The 25,387-nt window shown below is 43.3% G+C and overlaps 3 protein-coding genes across 6 annotated transcripts; 1 reads left to right on the forward strand and 2 right to left on the reverse strand.

Moving 5' to 3' along the window:
• Positions 1-138: 138 nt before the first annotated feature.
• matn3b (matrilin 3b) lies at positions 139-5,072 on the reverse strand. Its single transcript, XM_079634981.1, is given in 7 exon segments — positions 139-460; positions 741-842; positions 1,195-1,326; positions 1,612-2,187; positions 2,974-3,181; positions 3,183-3,352; positions 4,786-5,072. Coding segments are annotated over 7 exon segments (1,413 nt in total). The 5' UTR covers positions 4,961-5,072; the 3' UTR covers positions 139-410.
• A 283-nt stretch (positions 5,073-5,355) lies between these two features.
• On the forward strand, positions 5,356-7,782 carry mtres1 (mitochondrial transcription rescue factor 1). Its single transcript, XM_079634963.1, has 4 exons — positions 5,356-5,446; positions 6,539-6,981; positions 7,305-7,377; positions 7,583-7,782. The coding sequence occupies exons 2-4, from the start codon at positions 6,548-6,550 to the stop codon at positions 7,763-7,765; spliced, it is 690 nt and encodes a 229-aa protein (XP_079491089.1). The 5' UTR covers positions 5,356-5,446; positions 6,539-6,547; the 3' UTR covers positions 7,766-7,782.
• A 719-nt stretch (positions 7,783-8,501) lies between these two features.
• On the reverse strand, positions 8,502-13,299 carry bend3 (BEN domain containing 3). 4 transcript variants are annotated; one of them, XM_079634960.1, is made up of 4 exons: positions 12,980-13,299; positions 12,190-12,244; positions 11,468-11,622; positions 8,502-11,328 (listed from the first exon to the last, which is right to left on the reverse strand). In XM_079634960.1, the coding sequence occupies exons 2-4, from the start codon at positions 12,239-12,241 to the stop codon at positions 9,067-9,069; spliced, it is 2,469 nt and encodes an 822-aa protein (XP_079491086.1). In that variant the 5' UTR covers positions 12,242-12,244; positions 12,980-13,299; the 3' UTR covers positions 8,502-9,066. The 4 variants fall into 4 exon arrangements, with proteins under 4 accessions (XP_079491086.1, XP_079491085.1, XP_079491087.1 ...); XM_079634959.1 differs by having other exon boundaries at positions 12,190-12,779; positions 12,980-13,261; XM_079634961.1 differs by having other exon boundaries at positions 12,190-12,271; positions 12,980-13,016.
• Between the last annotated feature and the right edge of the window lie 12,088 nt (positions 13,300-25,387).

The following is a 25,387-nucleotide window of genomic DNA, read 5'->3' on the forward strand; positions in this document are numbered from 1 at the left end:
ATACAATACAATTGACAATACAAACCCATCATATAATGTAAAGATATCATAGAAAATGACAGAAAATCAAAGTATATTTTATTTGTTCATATGTATTTGTACAAGTATCCAAGATAAAGAATACAATAATGTGCATACTTTACATATTACCATCATTTATATGTATTTACTTTGACTATTTGTTCCCAAAATAAAAGGACATTTATTCTGCAAAACAATTAACACTTTGTGTCAACATGATATATGTTGATAACTCAAAGATCATACTCGGAACATAATGGAATCTATAATAAGCGCAATATGAAACAAAGACATTTATCAGACAAACAAACAAAGGGAGGAATGCTACAATGAGAGATTAAATAAAGATTTTTGTTGTGAAAAATCAGTTTTGAGTCCCATCCTCCACTCTAGGCATGACGGAGATCAAACTTCTGCACTCTGTTTGTGATGTCATCCAGTAAGAACAGTTAAGAAAAACGCATCACACATCATGATCATCAGGGTTCATTTCCTGAATATGCCCATCTTTGGACAGAAAACAATAAGCAGCAATAAATTCTAAACAAATCATGAAATATCTATGCAAAATCACTATGCAATAAATAAAAAATTCAAATCACTATGTGAATGCTACAAAAAAATAGCATAGAATGCTACTCTCTGGACACAGGACGTTTATCAGACTGAGTGGTTGAAATAGGGTGGTAAACAAATGCTGTGTTAATCTGAAAGGATATGTCTGCTGGTGAGGGTCTGTATGCTGCTGTGAACCTTCCTCTGAAAGGCCATTTGAGCCTCACACATGCAGGCATTCTCGGTCAGATCTCCTCTGGCCTCTTCTGAAAGAGAAACAGACATGTTTTACTGTATAATTAATGCTGAACATATTTCCTTCACTCCTCAATTTATAAAATACATACTTGATGCAGTAAAAACAATGTTACTGCATGTATAATGAGAATTTGAAAAACAAACTATCAGCAGATGCTCCAGAGCACATCATATCTCATTAAACATACTTATTCAAATTATTTGATGTCTGATTTTAATATTTATATTGGATTTAGTTTGAGACAAAAATATGTTCTATGCACAATAATTATCTGGATGCATTTCTTTAGAATGCATCAAATTCTTTACATTATGCATCAAAATTGTTCAAATCATTTGATGCATATTTGTATGACAAACCGTTGGCCTGCTTAGAGCATGTTTTCTTGTCAGAGTTGATAACATATCCCTCTCTGCACTTGCAGAAATAAGAAGCATTGTTGTTGACACAAATATGTTCGCAGTTGTGCCCAAGTGCACAGGCGTCGAAACCTGCAAAATCAGCTGAATGAGCAAAAATCTTCAATAAAAATATGGTATTTTATAATATTATGTATGAAAAAATTATTGTTGAGTCAGTGATGCATTCATTTCATGTTGATTTCAAATTAAATATAGTTGCATAAAAAAATTAAATGTTATTCATAATAATTAAATGTTTATATAAAATATAAATATATTTTATAATATATATTTTTTATTTCGATTGCCCTATGATTCTAGATTTAAATTTGATCCAATTGAATCTGAGCTGTTTTTCCCCCTTTATTCTCTTACCACAGAGTGTCTCCCTGAACTTGGATGTGAGTTTCTCAATCACGCCGTATGTTTCCACATAGAACACATGGTCATCGAGAGGCTGACTGGCCATCAGTTTAAGAGACCGCATTTCTGCTCTGTCCACTCCAACGGCGTATATTTCAATCCCAGAAGCCCTTGCTGCTGCTGCCACCTCCTCAACTTTATCTTGCGGCCTTCCATCGGTCACAATGATGGCCACTTTACCGATGTTCTTTTTGAGTGGCCGTGCCCCAGCAGTCTCTGTAAAAACCTGCTCCATGGCGGTTTTGATGGCCTGGCCAGTCATGGTTCCCGTTGAGAGCGGATCGATACGAGAGAAGGCCTGCTTGACCTCAGCCTTGCTAAAGTACTTTTTCAGAAGGAACTCAATGTTGACGGTGCTGGCGTAGTTGACCAAGGCGACTCGTGTGGCATCGGATCCGATATCTAGAGAGTCGACCATTTCAGAGAGGAAGATTTTGACCTTCTCGAACTCTGCAGGACGGACGCTACGAGAACTGTCGATGATAAAAACCAGGTCTAGAGGACGGCTCTTGCAAAGCTCTGCTGGAGCTGTGAAAGAGAAATGATTCATTACATACTGAAAATTTGTGTCACATTATTATCATTAAAAATGTTGGGGTTTGTTTAAAGTGCAAAGTGTGATGCTGAAAGAGATTAATATGTAAAAATGTTTGTTTATGAAACGTAAGAGAGGCTCCTCGGTTAGCAATGCAGCACTGTGACTGGAAAATGGAAAGAAACTGATTCCGTTAATCTTATTTGTTCTAAACAAAGTTAAAATTGTGCTTATGTAAACAAAAAGCAGAATATGAGGACAATATACACAATTAGCATTAAGGCGATAAAGTTGTAGTTTTAAAAATCGTTCTAAATATAAAAGAATAGCCAAGTCCACACCACAACTATAATGATAATGACACAGAGAAATGATATTGTTGATAAAAGATAAAAACATTGACGCCCAATCAGAATCTATCCTGCTTTAAAGACTTGAGCATTTAAAGCAGCAGACGACATAAATGCAACCCATGCTTACAAGAGCGTTGTTGTGAATTGTTGTGGAAGCAAATGGTTATAGTTATCCTTCTTACTATGAAAAGGCCTTTAATGACGCCAGTTTTACTAATGCTAAATTAGTTAAATAAAAAAGCCTAGTTAATGCTATTTGTGTATATAGAAATATTCCACAATCCTGCTTGTTTAAAGCTAAACGACCACTCTTTTTTTCTTGAATTCTCCTTGAAGAGAGAGAGAGAAAGAAGAGAAAAAAATATTAAGAGGGACTGAGGAGGACCAGACGTGTCGACTGCACCCGGTGGGGTGGGATTGGTCTACCTGGGTCAGTGGGAGGTTCGGCAGGGGCAGCAGTTGTGCCACGAGGGGTACTGACCGGCTGTGGGGTGGTTGTAGTGGTTGTAGTGGTTGCAGTCTGTGTTGGAGGTGGCGGGGGGAGGGTGGCTACCGTGGTGAGTGGCATGGGCACTGCTGTAGGGGCAGGTAACACCACTGGCATTCTGGGCAGAGTGGGCACTACTGTCCGGGACAGGTTGGACAGGTGAGATGGGCCGGACAGGTTGGACAGGTGAGATGGGCCGGACAGGTAAGACAGGACGATGGTGAATAAAGGGAGGACCCTTCCAGGGTGGCCGCTGGTGATGATGTTGATGAGGGTTGCGATGATGATAGCTGTAAAACCTGTGATTAAAGCCATGAGCTTTGTTTGATTAGAGAGAGAGAGAGAGAGAGAGAGAGAGAGAGAGAGAGAGAGAGAGAGAGAGAGAGAGAGAGAGAGAGAGAGAGAGAGAGAGAGAGAGAGAGAGAGAGAGAGAGAGAGAGAGAGAGAGAGAGAGAGAGAGAGAGAGAGAGAGAGAGAGAGAGAGAGAGAGAGAGAGAGAGAGAGAGGGTGTGAACAGATATACAGAAATACATAGGAGGAGAGATAGAGAAAAAAGAAATCCATAGACAGATGAAAAGGAAAAATAGAGGAGAAGGAGAGGGAGAGAGAGATGCATTAAAGCTCTATGATGATGTGGGTTTTGAAGACACTTTTTGGTTGTTAGTAGCATGAGCAAAGTCAGTGTTCTGTTCAGAAGTTCTCTCAATGACTGTAGTTCTATCCTGTCAACCTGAAGGAGAAACATGCTGTAGCACCAGATCCACTTCTCATATAAAACAATGATTTTTATTATAGGGACAGAAATAGATAACTAGATGAATGATTTTAGATAAAAAGGTATGACACAAGGAAAAAAAGGGGTATTTGTAGTACAACTTTGATATCATATGTGTAGAAATATATATCTATTCAAATCATGTAGATTGTAATCCAGAACTTACATTTTGAAAATATGAGAGAGAGAAAATAAAAAAACAAGGAAATGTGGTTTTCCTTATAAATCAATATTTTCAAATGTATGTAAAACTATGTGAAAAAAAGTATTGAATAGGCTACTCAATCAAAAGAGTAAACATAACTACAAGCCAAGTATAAATAATATAATTATACTTTTAAATATATATCTGTCAGTATAAGTCTTGAGTGTATATTTAAGTGTAATTTTAAGTTTTCTGAGAAGTACATATAGCCTATATTTCTGAGAAGTGCATAAAAAGTAGACTGAACGTACACTTTCTTATTTTTAGTTTAAAAGAAGTGTACTAATAGCACAATTGAATAAACATATTTTTGTAAGGGTTGAAATTTTATTGTTTCCTGTAAAATAGTCAATAGAACCACTGCTCATGGTTTTAGAAGTCTAAAGGTCTCTGATCCGTCATTAAGCACTTACTGAAAAAGAAAACTTTTATAATAGGCCTACCGTAAAATGGAATGTCCAGTGTATTATATAATTTCAAGGGACGAACAGTAGGTTACTTTTTGTTCCTGAAGAACACTAACGCAATTTACAAAAAAAAAAAAAAAAAAAAAAAATGTTTCTCAGTAGCCTATACCTAAAGAATTTCACTCAATAGTTTTTTTTAAACACATTTTTAAATAATACTCAGTGCTTATATATTTTAAACATAAATTTAAATCAAGACTTGAAAATAATTACAAGCATAGATTTCACTTGATTTGTATAATACCGGTAATATTATTATTAATAATTATATAATAATTGTAAAAAATATATGGAAAATGATTACCTCCAAAGTTGATGGAGTTGCCGTGTCCAGGCATATTGGGGGAGAGGTGAGATCTCTGCCGGTGCGGGTACAGCTGGTTCTGGTTCTGGTTCCGTGCATAAGGGCCATACGTGCCCTGCGCCTCCATTAAAAATACAGACAGGCAAAAGACAACAATGCAAATAAAGAATGTCATGTTGATGAAGATCGATGCAGAAGTGTCCGTTCTTGTGTGTATTCCGCCTTAAGGTGAGAGTTTTGACAGGAGGAGGCGCTCACATGATGTTTTAAAGCCGCTGGCCCCCAGATGTTCACCGCCAGCCACCAATCCAGAGAAACAAGAGCGTTTGACTGGGCGGGAGTTTAGTCTTCTATAAATGTAATGGAGAATACAGTAGAACGGCATAGATAGTAGGCCTACAAATAGTCCACAGAGAATTCTGTAAATTCTGAAGAAAAAATATGAATACTAATGCTTATTAGCTAATGTATAAATAACTTTATGATGTCACCCTATGTGTGCATTAGACATATTATTCTGCATTGTGAATAACAATTCATCCCGACTCTAGATGGCGCTGTCATAAGTGCACTACTACAGCAGCAACGACTGCTGGTTTGTTTTTACTGTGTTCGTTGGTCGAGATTAGAGAGTCAAGGGGAGATCTCTCAACTCAAATAGGTAAAATTCGTCTTTATGTCGTTTTTTTTAACACAAATGTGTTGTTTATGCATTAACAACATTATGTTGATGGTGACGTATCCTTAAGTATTGGCCTGAGCAGTGGTGTGGGGAAGAAGCACATTATGAGTTGCTGTCTAATATTTAAATTCTAACTGCTGTCATGAAAATGAGTCCAATTTTTTTTATAAATTGTATCACGCTATTCCTTATGTCTGCATACTAAATATAATTTCGGTTCGCACTTCAGATTATTTTATTTATGTACGGACAAATCCATGGCATTTTTATGAAGTTTAGATGATTTGAAAGCCTTGTCAATAGTTGTCAGTGCTGTCAGCTGCATGTCTTTCAAAACCATATAACGTTAGCCTAACTTACCAAAATGTGGGTGTAGATGTAGAAATTCAGCTGAGAGAGATGTGTATTGCAATTCATGATGTTAAATACAAACTAAACAACAAACTACTACGCACTTGTTCAAAATAGACAGACAACCTATGGATTTTAACTTAAAAAATATCAGCATTACTTATGCAATGTATTTATTACCTATATATGTCTATATTTGAAGACTTCAGATGCAAAAGCCTCTAAGTGCCATCTGAAATTTTCTTCTAAAATTAGCATTTTTAACAAGCTTGTATATTTAGGTTCAGTAATTTCACTTTAATGACAATTAATCAGTGATTTTCATTGCCATTAAAGTGAAATAACTGAACATAAACATACAAATGGAAAATCGAGAATCACGATTTTATTGTTGTTGTTGTAGTAGAGATCCCAATTCTCCCACAATTCTGAACAGACAACTCAACAAAGATAATATTATTTACTAGAGGTTCTGACAAAATGTTAATTTTTGCAGGGTATTTAAAATGTTTAATTAATCAGAATCAGAATGAGCTTTATTGCCACGTATGCTATGCTTACACATACAATGAATTTGTCTTGGTGACAGAAGACAAGACATATCACAGCAACAAGACATAATAAAAGTAAAAAAGTATATATAAAAAATGCATAATATACAAAATAGACACTATATTTATGTACAAATCTGTTGATCTTTTCCCTTGCGTCTGTGTTCAGTGTGGCAGTATGCAGAGTCTGTCAGTGCAGGCACTGGCTCTGCGGCAGCTGGGCAGACTGAACTCCCTGCAGCTGCTCTCACCGTGCCATGGCTCTGGCCTCATCATGTGGTGCCCACAGACTTTACATTCTCGTCAGCTGTGGGGTTCAGCCACTCCCCAGACGCACCGGACAGCCATGTGGCCAAAATCGTGGGATGCTCGGCAAAGCTGGTTGCTTCATCAAACACGGCTCAAGAGCACGGGAAAGAAAGGGAAGCAGAAAGTAGTGCAGCAGGAGGAGGAGGAGGAGATGGAGGAGCAGGAGGGTGCTGAGGCTAGTGATTATGAGGACGAGCTTCAAGATGACCCAGGCCTGCCAAAAGACTACAAAGACCATGAGAAAACTGTCCCGTCTCTACGTTTCGATCTGCTTTTGAAGGCTGGATTGGACATTGCACGACAGTAAGTCAGAAATACCGCTCATCATGTTCTGAGATTAATTCTGTCTCCGTTGCCAAGTAGTGTTTTCATTTCCAATTGCAGCTGTGATTATATAGTTTAATCTATATTTAGCTCTAATAACTTTGACTGTAACAGTTCGGTACAGATCAGCCGTCTGTTATTAGGACAACTCCTTGTTTTACCTCATAGAACCCCTTCAGAGAATGGATGCGTTGTGTATACATTCTTTGCTCATATTGCTCTCTTTTTTTTTTCTGTACTTTTAGTGTGTGGTGTTTTGGCCAGTGGTAGTGACTAACATACACCATGTATCTCTTTTACAGTGGAGTGGAGGATGCTTTTTATAGCCTCAAATTGAGACTGAATGGTCAAAAGCTTTCAAAAAAGAGCAAAATGGTGAGTCAGCGCCCTCTAGTGGTATCATCAGAATAACTTTCCTTATAAATATGTAACACTAGCATTAATTGTGGATGCAATAAAGAACCCTGCTTGTGGTAGGCTTCTCGTTACTGGCTTGACTTCATGTATCTAAATAGTGATTAGTATAAGCAGAAATGGCACCTTATTAATATAACAGTCTATGGTCTGCTGCCTCCTACAGGTTAAAGTGGGCGATACACTGGATCTGATTCTAAATGAGGAAAAGGAAATGGACACAGTCTTGCTGAAAAGAGTGATCTTAAAAAAGGTGGTTGGAGAGACAAAAAATGCAGAAAAGCAGAGAGTCGTTCTAAGAACCTGGAAACACCTACAACTTCCCAGAAAGGATGTGTACAAGCAGTGAAGACCAATTCTATGATGTTTAATAGGCAGAAGGTCAGAAACTGGGACAAAAGTGGTATTTCCTATTCCACTCTCCAGCCGTTTAATTCTAAAACTGCAGATTGCGAATTCAATGAGGTGTTTTCTCTGCACAACAAAAACTGACGGACTTTCTCACATCTGTTCACTTGACAGTCGTTCTCATAACTTTCATACTACTTGAAGATGGATTTAATGAACTTTACAGATCACAAACGGAACACAAATACATCCAATTATTTAGAGCTGGTTTAGGTTATATGCTTTATTTTATTATTATTATTTAGTATTTACTAGATTCACAAAAATACCTTTGTGAGATACAGTAGATCAGACAGTGTTTGTGATATCAAATGTTTTGCGGCTTTATGATCCCATTTATAGCTTATTTAGCTTATACTATTGTCTTTATGACATTGGTAGATTTTCAGTGAGCAGTTTTTTTCAGGAAAGGTAGAGGGCCTCTGCATACAACGGCAATAACCGAGCCAGACTTTAAAAAATGTTTTGCAACGCACAAATGATTCAAAAGTAAGTCCAAACCCAAACAAATACAGGTTCCAATGTATTTCTTTCTCTTTTTTCTTCTTTATGATGCAAAGAAAACAAATTTGATCAGTCCTGATAAACATCAAAAATGCTAATTATCTGTCCTACCTTTTGTATGGTTTCCTCTGACCCTCACTCTTGTATATGAATTATAATAAAAAGGATCATGAAACCCATCTCAGCTAGGAAGTGAATTTTTATTTAAAAATATATAACATATAACCTGGTGCTATAGTTTAGTACAGATGAGTAAGTTTGACTTCTTGTAAGGCAAGACATACTTCAATATGTTGATAATTAGAAAAAGCCAGTGCTGCAACATTGCTACAACTTAAAACAATATATATATACTATATCTTCTTTATATATATGTAATCTTCTCCACCCTCACCCCAAACTAAAGTGACCTATTATTTTTAAAGTACTAAATGTTTACATTTAAGTTGATTTAAGGCTAACTTTAGCTTACCTATTAATCATTAGAATAACATCAATAATATTTTGGCATATAAATAGTAACACTAATATCTGTCAAGTGATAGTGGCTTCAATCACAAACTTTTCTGTCACCTACTATCCCATCCTGTTTAAAGGCCATGGACATGAACTCGACCAGCCGAACTGGACCTTAAACAAGGACAAGTTTCAATATGCTTCAGCTTATGGACTTGTGCAAATAACAGGTATGTTGTGTAAAATATAGGAAAACAGGTCTGCACTTTGCAGGAACATTGATTAAGAATAAGTCACAGTGTTGTTTGATCTCTTTGCCTTCTTTAGAATGTCACATTTCTTGCGATTGGGGCGCCTGCAGCGCTCGTCAATGCTTGGCACGCATTCGTAGTGCCACACCTCCTCCATTTTGTCAACAGGGTAGACGGCCTCCACGTAATGACGAATAAGTCGGAGGCGCACAGGGTCCAGCTGTTTCTTGTTGCAGGCCCCAGAGTGGTTGTACTGCAGCCGTAAATTGTCCTGCGTGAAAAGCTCTGGGAAAAGACGGACGAGAAGACGGGCAGCAAAATTTCCCACGGACAGGCTCTGTTGGACAATCTCCCTCACTTCAGCATCCGTGAGCAGGTAGTCAGAAGGCACTGGGAAGTCTGGTGTAGACACCGAGAGGTCCTCTAGAGGAATCTTGCAGAAATCTTTGCTGCTTTTCTCCAGGGGTGAAGACAGGACTTCAGAGTCCTCTTTCACACGATCTGAAGTGAGAAGATTGATTTGGCCAGCAGTTAGCAGAGAGTCTTTTGGGTCAGGCTCTTGGTCGGGCGAACAGGCTTTCCGTTGTTGCTGGTATGAACGCCGTTGGTCAGTATCCCGTCGCCTGCAACGCTCATCAAGTTTGCCGACAAACTCAAGAGTCCACACACGGTCGTTCTTAGCTTGTGGGTAGAGTAGCTGGACGTAATGTCGGATGAGATTGATTCGTATAGGATCCAGCTGTTTCTTTCCTAGAGATCCACTGCAGTTGTAGTATTTTCGCGCATTCTCGAAAGTGAAGAGCTCAGGGAACATGAGAACCAAGAGACGAGATGCAAAGTTCCCAATTGATAAACTGCATTCGTAGTTGCATTTTAGCTGTTCCTTAGTAAGTAAATACTCCTGTGGAACATCAAAGTCTGCAGGAGGGATCTGTAGTTTATCGAAATCCACAGGCTCGAGCCATGATTTTTTAGACCTGCGGTTTGGTTTCTCGTAATCACACAGGTCACCGATCTTAACAATGGAGATGTTATCAGGGAGACGGGTGGTATCATACATCTCTCGGGAGTCACGACCACTACCATTTACTGAAGAGTTCTCCAGTGCTTCCTCCATTCGTTGTACACACAACTGCAGCCAGGTTTCCTCTGGGATATCAGGGAAATTGGCCTCCATGTATTTTCGTATAATTTCCAGTCTGTCCGAGTCAATGATCAACTGTCCAATGCTGTTGTGGCCCTCTGGCAACTTGCCCTCCTCAAACACCTCTGGGAAGAGTCTGTTCAACAAAAAGACGACAAGCTCCTCTGGGGAAGTCAAGTCTTCAGAGTCGTCACCAGCAGCCTCATGGGGTTCGAACGCTATATCTGAGCTGACATTATTAGGATGAACATCATTGTTCTCTCCAGAGTTGAGGGAAAGACTCTCGTCCTGGGCATCTTCACTGATAAAATGGAAAGTGTGATTCGGTTCCATGTCAAACCCGACAACCATCGGAGCCTGTTTGTCACACATCTGACCACTCTCCATGTCCTTCTGAGCCCAGAAACGATTCAAGAAATCATTGATCTGCAGCAAGCACTCCGTCTGCCAGACATTTTCATTTTTTACCACCGGGTAGCAGACTTCCACATAGTTACGTATTAACTGAAGGTGCAATGAATCTAATGTCCGTTTAGTTGTAATGCTGCATGTGCTGCAGCTGTGCATGCATTCCTTTGCTGTGAAAAGTTCAGGGAACAATTGAACAAGGAGTCTGCAGCCAAGCTCGCCCGCAGTGGACGTTTGCTCCATCAGCTGGGTGAGCTCATCACTAGTCAACTGGTATTCAGGAGGAGGTTGAAATTCCATGGCCATCTCAGAGGGCTTCATCTGCTTTTTAATGCGCGTCACTTCCAACGAGAGCAAGTCTACCTTACTGTGCAGCTGGGTCATACTGGAATTCAGTGTGTTGAGGAGGAAGAACATCTTCTCGATGAGCGGGTAGAGGTGAGAATCCAGGGCAGCAGGAGAACCTGTGACCCCCACAGTAGGGGAGGCCTTAAACATGTGATGCTTTCTAGAATTGCCCAGTTTTTGGAACTGGACACCATTATGGCTTGCTCTGACTCCATCGTGAGCTCCGTGCTGGTCCAGATTGGATGCAGCTTTACGCTCAGAAATACGATGCGTGATGCTGTAGAGCGGTTTCCTGTATGAAGAGATGGAAATCTGCTCCTGAGGAGATAATCTGTGGCCGTGAGAGCATGACCTGCTTCCATCATCTGAACTGCCATCAGGATGTTCTCCTGCCTGGAAGGTAAGTGTGAAATTTTGCTGTTAATATTTTGCACCAAAATAAATATCAGACCAGACAACTCTTGACAAATTCTATCCCAAATACAATGTTTAACCTGTAGAATAACTGAAGTTGTTATGATTTTCATCTTACCTGTGTTGTCACCTTGACCCTCTTCCCGCTAGTGGACCGTTCCACCTCAGGGCCTGCGTGTGTTGCTAAACGTTTTGTAATGCGCTTAATGAAGCTCTCCATCTTTCCCTCTGAGTTTTCAATAAAGTCCTCTGCATCTTTCTCGACTTTAACTTCTGAAGAAAAACCCAAGTGTTCATAACTATTCAAGAATGCTGATAGACATCGTCTCACACAATTCTGCACAATGAGGTTACAAGATACTTGTTTACAGAAAACGTGCCTTGTTTACACCTGGTTTTAAGATCTGTCTCAATTTGATCTGTATCGGGCACTTGAATTTACAAAAAAAAATTCAATTTTGATTTGATTTTAAAATCGCAAGTTTTAGGGCAGTGGTTGATTTTACAGATGAGCATTTACACTACCAAAGCAATGTCATTCCTTTATGACTCCCATCTGATGTTATTCATCTGCTAAATGTTTTTGATTATACCTGTATTTAACTGTCTACTCGATTTCTGTGTCAGGTGATTTCTGTAACTTCATGCAATCACCAGTAATCTTAATACCAAGTAAACTTTCAATGCAACATCTCCATTTGATGCTAAGGTCAATCAGTACATTTCACTGGATCATTTTATTTGTTTATTGTGATCTGATGCATGTTAGTACACAGAGAAAACGGTATTGTTCAGTGAAAGTTCTCAAGGGGCATTTAGTGTGAATCATTATTTACATACTTTTATCAGGCACTTGTCCATCTGCATTAACCATGCGCACAGAGGAGCTCATATCCTGGGAAGAGACACACAAGACCCATGACTGATTACTGATATTATCTGATAATCACACATCTAATACATTTCTTTTGCACATTTCCTTTACACTTGTCAGTCATATCAGCTGTCCAGGGAATGCAAGTTTAGGAATATCTCACTATCTTTATTTATTATGGTTTGTTTAAAAAAAAAAAAAAAAAAAAAAGTGGAAGCATTTGGCCTGCTGAAAGACAGTGATGTCAGCATTGCACACGACTGATCACAAATGTCATGGCAAGCGTGAGAAAATTATGATGCGTGTAAAACTTTACATTCCCTGAGTGAATTTTCTCCACGGTGAAGTTCTGTGAGATTGTTTTCCTATTTGTTTTTCATGTCTTGCACCGTGAAGTCTCGCCAGAGCACCGGAGAGGCGCTGCTTCACCGTACCGACCCCCGTCCACCGGCTCCACTTCCTCATTCTTCCAGTGGAAACCCCACGGATCGGTACAACCGGGGAGACTGACGGACAAGCGGCTCCCTGCTGCGGTCCTTCTGTGGACTGCATATGCCTTAAGGAAATAATGTACACTTTATGTTTTTTGCAGTAATACGGAGACCTGCCCTACTCTCTCGTGATTCCCCTCCCTCTCCCGTGCGCAACTCTCCCTCTTGCGTGACGCGGCAAGAAAAACATCCACCGATGAGTTTTCGCTCCGTCTCCCGCAACACGGTGCGCTTAAACTACCTGCGCGGCTGAAATCAAACTCACCTTTGCGACGCCGGGCAGCCGTGAGCAGTAGGTTAGGAGGCATCAGCCATTGGTCGCGTCTTTAAATCCAGTGGATTTGTCCACGGGTAACTGTTCTCCGTGTTTCTCTCCGCTGCTTTTTTCCCCTTCTTTCTCTAGTCAGTGCCCTCTCGCGTGACGTGACGGTACTGTGTCATTTCCGCACAGCTGTGGGTTCGCTGTGGGTTTTTTGCCAGCCCACCCCACGTGAATCCCTGAGCTGCGGCGCCGTGGCCGTGAAATGAGCGAAGTGCGCACTGTGGCGTGGGACTTCTCGTGACTCTGTAATTTCAGTAGGCCCCACGAGTCGCGCGCCTCCACGAGTGTATAATCGCCCGCGTCATAGACGCGCGTGACAGCACAAATATACATCACATATAAAAGTTGTTTTAGATAACTTTTAATAACTGTTGTTTATGTAAAAAATAAGCTTATTTTGCACTACACCGCGTATGACTTCAAGAAGTATAATGCATGTGAATATAAGATAGCTTCTCTCTATTACGCAAATGCATTTATTATGTGCACATAGTGTTAATAGTGCATTATGTTGTTTTATTCTAAAACATTGATTTGAAGGCGGTGCGGGTAAATACATGACGTTCTGCAAATTCTGAGTAATGAGATTGGAAATGTAAGCAACACCAAGAAAACCAAACGATAGGCTACCACGAATTGTTTGGGTGTACTTTGTCCTCATAGAAGGTTTTACATGTAATATCTAGTAATTTACTAAGGACTTATTTGAAGAAGCAGCTAGATCTTCATAGATTAGCCTAGTTAGCCTACTCGTCTCACAAGTAGGCTATTACGTGTTTTCTTTATGAAACCAAATGTTGCCCAAAAATAAATGTAAACTTATCTGTAACATTCAGGAAATTTTCTTTTAAGTTTGAACTGACTAGAATATGATGCATTTAACATAGAGGCTAACCCCATACGCATTCTGAATAAAATTGTAACCCGAAATAAGGTCAGCTCCTATTTTAACTTTATCAGCAACATAAATAGGTTATGTAAACTTTTAGTCTTGTCCATGATACAACTAGCGAACTACATATTAATGAACTGTCCCAGACTCAGCGCTTTTATGTTGCCGTTTACTGCCAGTTTAACAAGGGACTGCCGTCTAGTGGATATGACTTGTAATGCATGGCACATTTGCTTCTTATTGTAACCATAGATTGTAACATGTTTTGATGTCAAGTAAATAATCTTTTAAAATATTGTCATTAATATATAGCTATATATTTTTTTAAGCATTTATTTATTTAATTATTATGTTATATATTCCTACAAGCAAAACAATCATGCCAAAAAGTAGCCTATACTTGAAATTGGGAAAAAGAAAAGAAAGAATTAATGTCCATTCAAGCATCCAGAAGGTCTAATTAAACTGTATGCAGCATATAAATATGTGAGCTATTTATGGATGATGTAGGTTACATTGTCTGTTACAAACCCAAACCACAAAACAACATATAGGCTACAGAATTTCGCACTAGCAAAGAGGTGAAATAAGTCCACTGCTGTCCTCGTGCGCGCACGCAAAGGCTCACTTCCGAGACTGTTCTCAGACACTCATCAGTTTGCACCCGATGTGGCCAATGTCCCGTAACGCGCATTAGTAATGTCTGCATTAGTGATGTCTGCATTAAGTCACGGTCACGGAGCCGTGGCTCTTTGAGATGTGGGTGTGATGAGACGCCGGTCATTATTCAGGTAATGTGGGCTGTTTGATCCATCACGCGCTCATGCGATGACGCTCGCCCCTCTGTACTACGGGACGCTCGCGCAGTGAACGAGAGTTCTCTTACGTAGAGTTCTCTCGTACTGCGTCGAAGAACGCTACGGGAAAGATATTTCTTTGTCGAGATTGAAGCCTAAAATTAATCCTTAATTTTGTAATAATGTAAAACGCTTTTCTGAAGCATACAACCTAGGCGGAGCAATACAGCTCACCCATTGGCTGCTCTGCCAGAAAAGCACAGCCTATGCGAGGCCAGGACGCTGACCAATGAGGGCGCTTAGCGCCCTTCTGCGTCACCTCCCGCCCAAACAGGCGTGGCCTAGGCCTATAAATACGAGCATAGCTGTCTAACACGCCGATTTTCTTAAATTCACGAAGCTGCACGCATCGCTGGATTGGATTCGAGCCGCCACAGCCGTTTGGAACAAGCACCTCAGCAGGACGCGCCTCTTACCTGAAGCCGCTGGTCATCGCCGCCTTCAGCCGCCGTTCCCTGCTGCGCTTCTCCGGCGTGGAATATCCTTTACATTATGTGTGTGTGTTTTGTGTGTGTGTTCGCCGTCGCGTCACACAGTTTTTCCACACTAAAAGAGCCGAGCGTCTTTTTCAAGATGTCTCGCACCTCCTGTGGCTCGTGTAGAGCCCCGCTCAGCGACGGGGACCACGTGCTTGTGTTTCCTGCCTGTGAGTATCACGCAGCTTCAGCTCTCGTCGATGGCGGCTGCCATCACTGTGATTTGATGCCTACGGTGACTCTGCGGACTCGCCTGGCGTTCATTTACTGAAGCTGCACCCTTTTCCGCCCGCTGTAGTGCCGCGCCGTGAAAAGCGCCGTGCTCAGCGGAGCCCGGAACCTCCCTTCACCACGAGGTGCTCGCCGCTGCTGCCGCTAGCTTCTCCGCCCGCTTCGCTCGACTCTCTGACCGACGGACAAGGGCCGCTGTGTGCCGCCGCGTCCGTCATGGACGAGGAAGATGAAGCCGTGTCTGTGGAGGACGACTGCTGTTCTCTCCTCGCTTCGGGTAGCGAGGGATGGGCGAGCTCCGAGGATCTCCCCTCCCCCGCCGCTCGTGAGCGTCGACGGAGAAAGACCAGCATCGATGCGCTTACCGGCTGGATGGCTGCTTTTCTGCAGAGGAACGTACGTTACCGTCCTCACGACCCGCGCCTTTTTCTTCCTGAATTCACGAGGAAATCGCGGAGTCCCGGAAAGCCCCGTTTTCAGCCAGGATGCGCATTTCTGCTTCGAGGAAAGCTACAGTGTTAAAATCCCGCCGCGGCCGGATTTCACTAAAATGTCTCGCTCGCACAGTCCCAACATTCGCGACCGTGCCAGTGTATTTTGCAGTCACCAAATCGGCATCAATGCCCGTTTGCCTGCACACAGACGCCGTTTTCACGACGCCCCAGGTAAATCTGAAAATGTATTTACTGGTGTCCCGGCCACGGCCGATGGTGTAATGTGTGTATCCGTAATGCCCACGACCTAGTGCCCATTCGTACACACAAGCACAGCCCTACACAATACAGGGCTTGCACACATAAAATCGACCCGTGTCGGTTGTGCTTCACATGTAAGTTAGTGAACGTGCCCGCTTTTCAGTGCCCACAATCACTACACACTGCATGTCCCGTGGTTTCTGTAAAAACGAAACGAATGCACGGTCAGTCGGTTCTGATAGACAGTACTCTCTGTGCTACACGGTGTCCCGGCCACAGCCGATGATGTAATGTGTGTATCCGTAATGCCCACGACCTAGTGCCCATTCGTACACACAAGCACAGCCCTACACATACAGGGTTTGCACACATAAATCGACTCATTTCGATTGTGCATTATATGTAGTGAGCGTGCCCGTTTTCAAGCGCCCACAATCACTACAAACTACATGTCACACGGTTTCTATGAAACGAAACCAATGCACGGTCAGTCAGTTCTAATAGACAGTACTTCCCAGTGCTATAAATGTACCCGCGTTCACGCACCCACATTTATTCTCAAACATGCCGAGCCGTACGGGGCTCGCACCGCGCGCTCTCTCTTTCACCTGAGAGAGCTGAGAGCGCGCGCGGGCTGCCCGCTCGATTAAGCGCGCCCCCGCATCACGCTGCAATGGCGCCCATGTTACAGCACACGACTGCTCTCGTGTCGCCGCCATTTCGCGACCAGAGCCCGGTTTTTCAACCCGTGCAAGCACAGCCCCGTTCAACACAGGGTTTGCACACATAAAATCGGCTCATGCCGGTTGTGCTTTACATGTAGTGAGCGTGCCCACTATCCAGTGCCCACAACCACTACACACTGCACGTTCCGCGGTTTCTGTAAAAACGAAACTAACGAACGGTCAGTCAGTACACAAACACAGTGTCCCCGGTGTTATAAATGTGCCCGCCACCAAGCGCCCACGTTTATTCACAAACATAACAAGCCCCGTAGGGCTCGCCCCGCGTGCTCTCTCTCAACTCAGAGAACAGAGCGCGCGCGGGACGCATACTGTGTTAAACATGTCCCCCGCCTCAGACGCCACGGCGTCCATGTTACAGCACACGGTTGCTCTCGTGTCGCCGCCATTTCGCGACCAGGGCCCAGATTACATTCAACCCCTAGTCACACGTGCACATGCATGGGAAAGACTTCCCGGGGTCTCAGAATGGGTGCTAGAGACTATAAAAAGAGGCTATTCGCTACAGTTTCATCGACGCCCTCCCCGTTTCACGGGAAAAGTCGAAACCACGGTAAAAACAGAAGTAGCACATCTACTTCGAGCCGAAATAGCGAAGCTATTGAGCAAAGGGGCCATAGAGCCTTTATCTCAAGCTCAGAGCGAAGGGGGTCTGTACAGCAGATATTTCCTGGTACCGAAGAAAGACGGGGGTCTCAGACCCATTTTAGATCTAAGGCGTCTGAACAAAACGCTAACAAAGCGGAAGTTCAGAATGCTCACGACCAGAAAAATCCTCGCGCAAATTCGCCGAGGAGACTGGTTTATGGCGATAGATCTGAAAGACGCGTATTTTCACATACAAATTGCGTCACGTCACAGGCGATTTTTGAGATTCGCCTTCGAGGGCCGGGCATATCAGTACACAGTCCTGCCATTCGGCCTATCCCTAGCACCTCGTACATTTACAGTGTGCATGGACGCGGCGCTGGCACCCCTGAGACTCCGAGGCGTTCGAATTCTGAACTATTTGGACGATTGGCTGATTCTAGCTCAATCTCCGTCAGAACTCGCTCACCACAAGACACTAATACTCGATCACCTCGAGTGCTTAGGTCTGAGAGTCAATTGGGAGAAAAGTTCACTGTTTCCCAGTCAAAGGATCTCCTTTTTAGGACTGGATCTGAACTCACTGTCTATGACAGCACGCCTGTCATCACAGCGCAGGCGAAATACCCTGCAAATGGCGAAATCCTTCCGCAGCGGCCACATAGTGCCGCTCAGGAGATTTCAGAAAATGCTGGGCCTCATGGCCTCAGCCTCTACAGTGCTGCAGTTGGGCCTGCTGCGCATGCGCCCACTACAGTTCTGGTTGAGAACGCGCGTACCGCGCCGAGCATGGTTACACGGTCGTTATCGCCTCAAGGTCACTCAGGAATGCATTTCAGCCCTGACACCATGGAGAGCGTCAGACTGGTACCGGTCAGGTGTAAGCCTGGGGACTTCCTCGAGCCTGAAGGTGGTGTCCACGGACGCGTCCACCTCAGGCTGGGGAGCACTGCTCGACGGCAGACCGCTCTTTGGCCAATGGGCAGAGCGAGCCAAACTACCGCACATAAACTGCCTGGAAATGATGGCGGTGGACTTTGCGCTGAGGCGTTTCTGTCCCCGGATAAAAGGACACCACGTCCTGGTCCGCTCGGACAACGTGTCGGTAGTAGCCTACATAAACCACCAGGGTGGCCTGAGGTCCCGAAACCTATTCAGGTTAGCGGAACGCATACTGGTGTGGGCCCAGCACAACCTGCGCTCGTTAAGAGCAATACACGTGCCAGGCCACTTGAACGTAGGCCCGGACAGACTCTCACGGAACAATGTTCCTACGGGAGAGTGGTCCCTACACACACAGACAGTGCGTCTGCTGTGGAAAAGGTTCGGCAGAGCGGAAATAGACCTGTTTGCAAACCAGGAGAACGCTCACTGCCCAGAATTTTTTTCGAAGAGCGCGAACGCGCTGGCCAGAGTCTGGCCCCGCCGTCCGCTCTATGCCTTTCCTCCTGTCTCACTCCTGCCTCAAGTGCTGGAGCGTATCAAGGAGAGCGGATGCTCGGTACTACTGGTTGCTCCATACTGGACGAATCAGACCTGGTTCCCAGCTTTGATGCGACTAAAAAGTACTGCCCCGTGGCCGATTCCAGTGAGGAGAGACCTCCTCTCACAGGCCAAGGGCGCGATCCTGCATCCTCACCCCGAGCTTTGGTCCCGACACGTATGGGCCATAAACGGGTACCCGCTAACCTCCCAAGAGGAGTGTTAGACACGATCGAGCAAGCTAGGGCTCCGTCTACTAGACGGCTCTACGCTTCCAAATGGTCGGTGTTCTCTGGATGGTGTTCAGTTCAAGGTCTGTCACCACTTCAGTGTGGAGAACCGGAGATTCTCTCCTTCTTGCAAGAGCTATTGGATAAGGGAAGAACCCCATCCACGCTCAAAGTCTATGTGGCTGCCATATCAGCGTTCGTTAATCCAACGCTTGGCCGTTCACTAGGCAGGAACGACCTGGTGGTCCGTTTCCTTAGAGGCGCCAGGAGGTTAAACCCCCCAAGGCCCCCCTCAGTCCCCGTTTGGGACCTTTCTACAGTGTTGAACGCTATGAAAGGGGCCCCTTTCGAGCCTATTCACTCAGTTGACATGAAACACCTGTCTTTCAAGACCGTGTTTCTTTTGGCTCTCGCTTCAGTGAAGCGTGTGGGAGACTTGCAAGCGCTCTCAGTGAGAGCTTCTTGTATGGAGTTCGGGCCAAACGACTCTGTAGTCGTATTGAAACCGAAGCATGGGTACGTGCCTAAGTCCCTCAACACACCGTTCAGGGCTCAGGTCATCTCCCTGTCGGCTCTGCCGGCTTCAGAGGACGGAAATAGCCCCCTTTGCCCGGTCAGGGCATTAAGAGCTTATGTGTCCCGCTCCGCTGTTTTTCGACAGACGGAGCAGCTCTTTGTTTCGTTCAGCGGACGCTCCAAGGGGCGAGCCGCGACGAAACAGAGTCTGTCTCGATGGGTAGTGGACGCCATTGCGCTAGCCTACGCATCTAGAGGTTTGGAATGCCCTTTGGGCATCAGAGCACATTCCACGAGAGGCATGGCCTCTTCATGGGCTTGGTATAGCGGAATCTCGTTACAAGATATCTGTATGGCGGCAGGCTGGGCCTCCCCGTCTACATTTATTAGGTTCTATAACCTAGAGGTTCCTGCGTTGCAGGCTAAACTGCTCTCGGTCTAGAAGACTATGTATTAGTGTCCTGCCCCGCGCTGCGGCCCAGGTCACTTCAATGTTAATATGTATAAGTGTTTCTGCCCCGCGATGCGGCCCAGGTCACTTCAATGTTTAATGTGTATAAGTGTTCCTGCCCCGCGCTGCGGCCCAGGTCACTTCAATGTTTAAGCATCACTCACTGACAATGTGTCCCATGAGCATGCTATTACCCCTCATATATATCTATATTTACATATATATGCTATTATGCCTTAAGAGGCACTACTATAAAGGGATGATGCTAATTTAGCCGCTCTCCCTATACTTCTTGGGGTAGGCACTTGTATACCAGGGCGCGCGCGCCCTTAGGTGTCTGTGTCGGTCCAAGAGCACGCACGGCGTTTTACATGGGGTTCCCGTAGCGTTCTTCGACGCAGTACGAGAGAACTCTACGTAAGAGAACGTACTCGGTTACTTACGTAACCTCGGTTCTCTCTAGAAGAGGGAACGAGTACTGCGTCTCATGGCCGTGCGTGTCCGCGCTGCGTCGCTTCATTGACGAAAATCGGCGTGTTAGACAGCTATGCTCGTATTTATAGGCCTAGGCCACGCCTGTTTGGGCGGGAGGTGACGCAGAAGGGCGCTAAGCGCCCTCATTGGTCAGCGTCCTGGCCTCGCATAGGCTGTGCTTTTCTGGCAGAGCAGCCAATGGGTGAGCTGTATTGCTCCGCCTAGGTTGTATGCTTCAGAAAAGCGTTTTACATTATTACAAAATTAAGGATTAATTTTAGGCTTCAATCTCGACAAAGAAATATCTTTCCCGTAGCGTTCTTCGACGCAGTACTCGTTCCCTCTTCTAGAGAGAACCGAGGTTACGTAAGTAACCGAGTACGTTTTGCGCTGCTCGTTAAAGAGTCGTTTTAGCATGCGCTCATCTCATTTTTTTTTATCCTATGAGAGAAAGAATCACATCCGTCAAATCGAGAAAGAATATTTTATTGCTTTAGTGCCAAAATAAAGAAGCTAGAATAGCTACTACAATAAGAACACATTTCTAAACTGCAGTTGGCTAGGCTACTTCAAAGACTCTTAAATGGATTATATCCTCAAAAACTACATTATATTTTTAAAATAATAAGCTGTTGGATAAACATGAGGAACATAAAATCAAACTGGCAGACAATAGTTAACTGCTGTTCAGTTGTTTTTATAGGCTATTAACAAATGCATGAAAATAAAATAAAAACAGATAACAGATGTTTTTTTTATTGTTGTTTTCTTTAGTTGTTTCATATTTTTAAAGGGTGTTTTTCCTTAATGTCAGCCAACTAACAGAACACACAATAAAGGCTTTTGAACGCAACAGAAACAGAAAATGCTCAGATTACTAACGTAACCTCGATTCCTTGAAGTAGCGGAAAACGAGTATTGCGTGAAACACTTATTGGGGAAACACTGTTTTCTCAGAATACTGAAGCCTGATTTGTTCAGATTTGTGCACTGCACGAACCTATGGCATTTCAGCCTGCCTTAACAGTAGAGCTGACTGCCTATAAGTCAGAATCTTTTGACTGCGGCAGCGCAGACTTGTGTGCAGCTGTATAGCACGGCAGGGTGCGCAATGCTCGTTCCCATCATCTCAAGGAACCAAGGTTAAGTTAGTAACCAGAGCGTTTGAAAAGATTGAAACAGTCTCTCACATTGCGTGAAACACCCAGAGCGCCTGCATGTCGCCCACGTGTGGCCGACGCTAAAGCTAGCAGCTGTCTTCAGCAGCAGGGGGCGCAATCTGGCCGCTTGGAGCAGCTCGAACGGAGGGCCTCGGTGGGCCCTAAGGATCGTGGACAGGTCCCAGATCAGAACATTACAACGGCGAGGCGGGTTATGTAAGGGCGAGGCAGCTCAGGGAACACGACTGGTTTCGCCAGAATGGGTGAGCATCTGGTTTCCCTGATTCACCTGATGACCTGAGGGAGTAGAGCGATCAGGGGAAAGTACAGGCGAGCTTTGGGCCAACCCTGGGCCAGTGCGTCCTGTTCCCTTGAGAAATAATTGGCCAATGAGAGAGGTCTACCTCTGCCCTCCTGAAGATCTCCCAGATCATCTGAACCGATTGGAGGTGGAGCCCCCATTCCCCTGGAGACACCCCACCCCGGGACAGCATGTCAGCCCCTTGGTTCAACCTGCCCGGCACGTGCACTGCCCTCAAGGAGCCCAGATTGCACTGTGCCCATAGGAGGAGGCGTCTCGCTATCCTGTGAAGAGACCACGACCTGAGGCCTTGGCAATTTATGAAGGCTACCACCTTCATGTTGTCCGAACAGACCAGGATGTGGTGCCCCTGTAGGGTTGGCATGAAGGTTTTGCAGGCGCTGCTCCAGGCTGGACCAGGAGCCGAACACCGGTCTGCCCTCGAACAGAGCTCCCCAACCCGGGTTGCGGGCATCTGTCGTGACAACCTTCCATTTGGAGGTCAGTCCCAATCAGACACCTGTCCGATACAGGCAGGACTCCATCCAAGGGGCCACAGCTGTGACACAGTGGTGGTCCACCCTGAGGCATTACCGTCCCTGACGCCAAGCGTGGGACGGGACTCGGGCTTTCAGCCCCAACTTTGAATGACGCCACTAGCCGGTGAATACTCTGAGCGCTGCCTCAGCGGGAGCTCGGCCCAGGCAAGCAAATGCACTCACTGTGCTCGTCTGCACGAAATGCAATAGGTCCGTGCAGTGCACAAACGTGAACAAATCAGGCTGTAGTATTCAGAGAAAACTGAGTTTCCCTAAAGCGTGTTTCACGCAATGTGAGAGACCGTTTCAAAAGGGAACATGATGACCTGATGTGAGAATGGTGCTGGAGATGAGTTTTAAAGATCTGTCCGTAGATGGAGAGACTAGAGCACAAGACATCTATCATATATTCCTAAAGCCGACTGGTTTTAAAGGTAAAGGCTAATAAGCACACAAAATGCAAGTCACATGCAAAACAGTTGTACATATAAAATAGGATAGCTCTTCTTATTAATTTATTATGCTCTAAGACCTAAAACACGTGTCACATTAAAAATGTTGTTTCAATATCCGAAAACCAAATCTAATGATTTCAGACCAGGCTCCTCATCTCTGACCCCAACACATAAAGGAGGCGGAGAGTCACCTGTCTGCATGGAATAAATGAGTGTCGTAATAGATTTGAGCTTTGCTGAAGTTGAGCTGGTATCCGACACTCTCTCTCTCTCTCGCTTATACCTGTGCGAATCCAGCCACCATGTCATCAGGGGCTCAGATTGCCACGAATCGCCAAACCGCAAAAATCATTTCCATGCGCAAAAACAGAGACAGTATCAGGTTTCCAGAATGATGATACCGACGGCCATAAAAAGTCTGTGTGTATGTCTGACTTTCATTAGGCCGCCGTCTGACCCCATAACACACACACACACACCGTTTTTTTGTTTGTTTGTTATTAAGAAAATAAATGTCCAAAATACCAACTGGTTGTACATTTTCTAAAAATAAAACAAATATATGAATATATGAAGTGATGATTCTCCATACAAAAATTTTGATTAACCCTAAATAAACAACTAAATGATGAACTATATAAAATAAAATAAAAACTAAAAGAAAGAAAGAAAGAAAAAGAAAGAAAGAAAAAGAAAGAAAGAAAGAAAGAAAGAAAGAAAGAAAGAAAGAAAGAAAGAAAGAAAGAAAGAAAGAAAGAAAAAGAAAGAAAGAACTAGCCTAAAAAAAACTTATGTTGATTCTGAAAAAGTGTAAACACTGGCGCTATCAAGTGAGCATTCTGACCAGAAACCACTGAACCAATGACGTGAGATATGGGGTGGGACTATCGGTTTGTCCTGCGGAATTGGGCTACTTTTGAAACTGTTGCCGCAGTTTATTTTTGCTGTGGGAAAGGTTTCACATATTTAGGGCCCGAGGACCGATGGTGTGAGGACCTATTGGAATTGCTCTGTTTATTTATAAATTGTATTTGACTGAAATACTTGAAATAGTTTTGAAATATTTTACTCTACCTAATATATATTTATCCAATGATTGAATATAAATATAAATTAATGATTGAAGGAGCCAGTGTGCAGAAATCTATAAAAATGAACAAGACGATCTTTAAAATCTTTGTATGAGAACAGAATGTTTATATTACTGTATAGTGATTTGAGTTGAAACTTGTTTGTAATGCATAACAGTGACTGTATTTTAGCTATGGGATTGACATATTTTTAGTTTTGGTTGTGCTAGTTTTGTATCAGGGTGTTTCTGGTTTTGTTTCTTTCTTTCAGATCTGGCAACCCTGCTAGTGGAGTAGAGATTTCACTTCAGCTTAAAAACATCAACCACCTGAGGAATCTGAGAAGTGTCTATCAGTTTTACTAAACAACCACGGCAGTGTTGCCAAGTCTACTTATTACAAGCAACTTCTGGCTTGGTTTCCCACCCACTTTTAACCATTTACATATATAATGTATCTAATGTATTTTTATGTCATTTTTCCTGCTTGGCTGTTTCCTTCTCTTTTTTTAATTACCGGTATATGATGTCATTACGTTGCTGTTTGACACCATTGCTGATCATGGTTTCGAGTATCGATATATATCTGCCCTTTCCAATGAACACAAGAAGATGCAGTAATATCAGACAACTCTATCCAGATATGGGTAACACTTTACAATAAGGTTTCATTTGTTAACATTTGTCAACTACAGTTAACATGAACTGATGATGAACAATACTTCAGCATTTATTAATCTTAGCTCATTTTAATCTCAACATTTATTAATATATTTTAAGATCAAAAGTTATATCCGTCAACATTAGTTCGAACTAACTTGAATTTTTTTGTATTAACAAAGGTTAATTAATGCTGTAAAAATAGATTGCTCATTGTTAGTTCTCATTAGTTAATGCATTGACTTATGTTAACAAATGTGACCTTATTAAGTGTTACCCAGACGTTTTATAAAATCTGCAAATTCATTTGAAGAAATTTGCCAGAGCTCGATTTTCACAACTGAAGATCTGGCCAGTGTTGTCTCATGTTTCTGCCATTTATGTCTACTGAATAATCAACTTACAAAAATTGGCAGAAAATTCAATAATACATTGATTTCTTCCAATCTGTTAAGCGTTAGCCATGACTGATTAAATGAAGCAAACTTCCACATGACTAAAATGTGATTTGTACTATCTCAATGAGGCCCAA

Source organism: Phoxinus phoxinus (genome assembly GCF_949152265.1).
Source record: "Phoxinus phoxinus genome assembly, chromosome: 14".
Lineage (NCBI taxonomy): Eukaryota > Metazoa > Chordata > Actinopteri > Cypriniformes > Leuciscidae > Phoxinus > Phoxinus phoxinus.

What these genes read in the sequence shown, in the direction of transcription:
- mtres1 (XM_079634963.1), top strand. Translation starts at nt 6,548, where the DNA reads ATGCAGAGTCTGTCAGTGCAGGCACTGGCTCTGCGGCAGCTGGGCAGA. An exon ending in GGATTGGACATTGCACGACA is followed by an intron (nt 6,982 to 7,304) that starts GTAAGTCAGAAA and finishes TCTCTTTTACAG; the next exon opens with TGGAGTGGAGGATGCTTTTT. An exon ending in TTTCAAAAAAGAGCAAAATG is followed by an intron (nt 7,378 to 7,582) that starts GTGAGTCAGCGC and finishes TGCCTCCTACAG; the next exon opens with GTTAAAGTGGGCGATACACT.
- bend3 (XM_079634960.1), bottom strand. Translation starts at nt 12,241, where the DNA reads ATGAGCTCCTCTGTGCGCATGGTTAATGCAGATGGACAAGTGCCTGAT. An exon ending in TGGACAAGTGCCTGATAAAA is followed by an intron (nt 11,623 to 12,189) that starts GTATGTAAATAA and finishes GTTTTTCTTCAG; the next exon opens with AAGTTAAAGTCGAGAAAGAT. An exon ending in GGGTCAAGGTGACAACACAG is followed by an intron (nt 11,329 to 11,467) that starts GTAAGATGAAAA and finishes CTTACCTTCCAG; the next exon opens with GCAGGAGAACATCCTGATGG.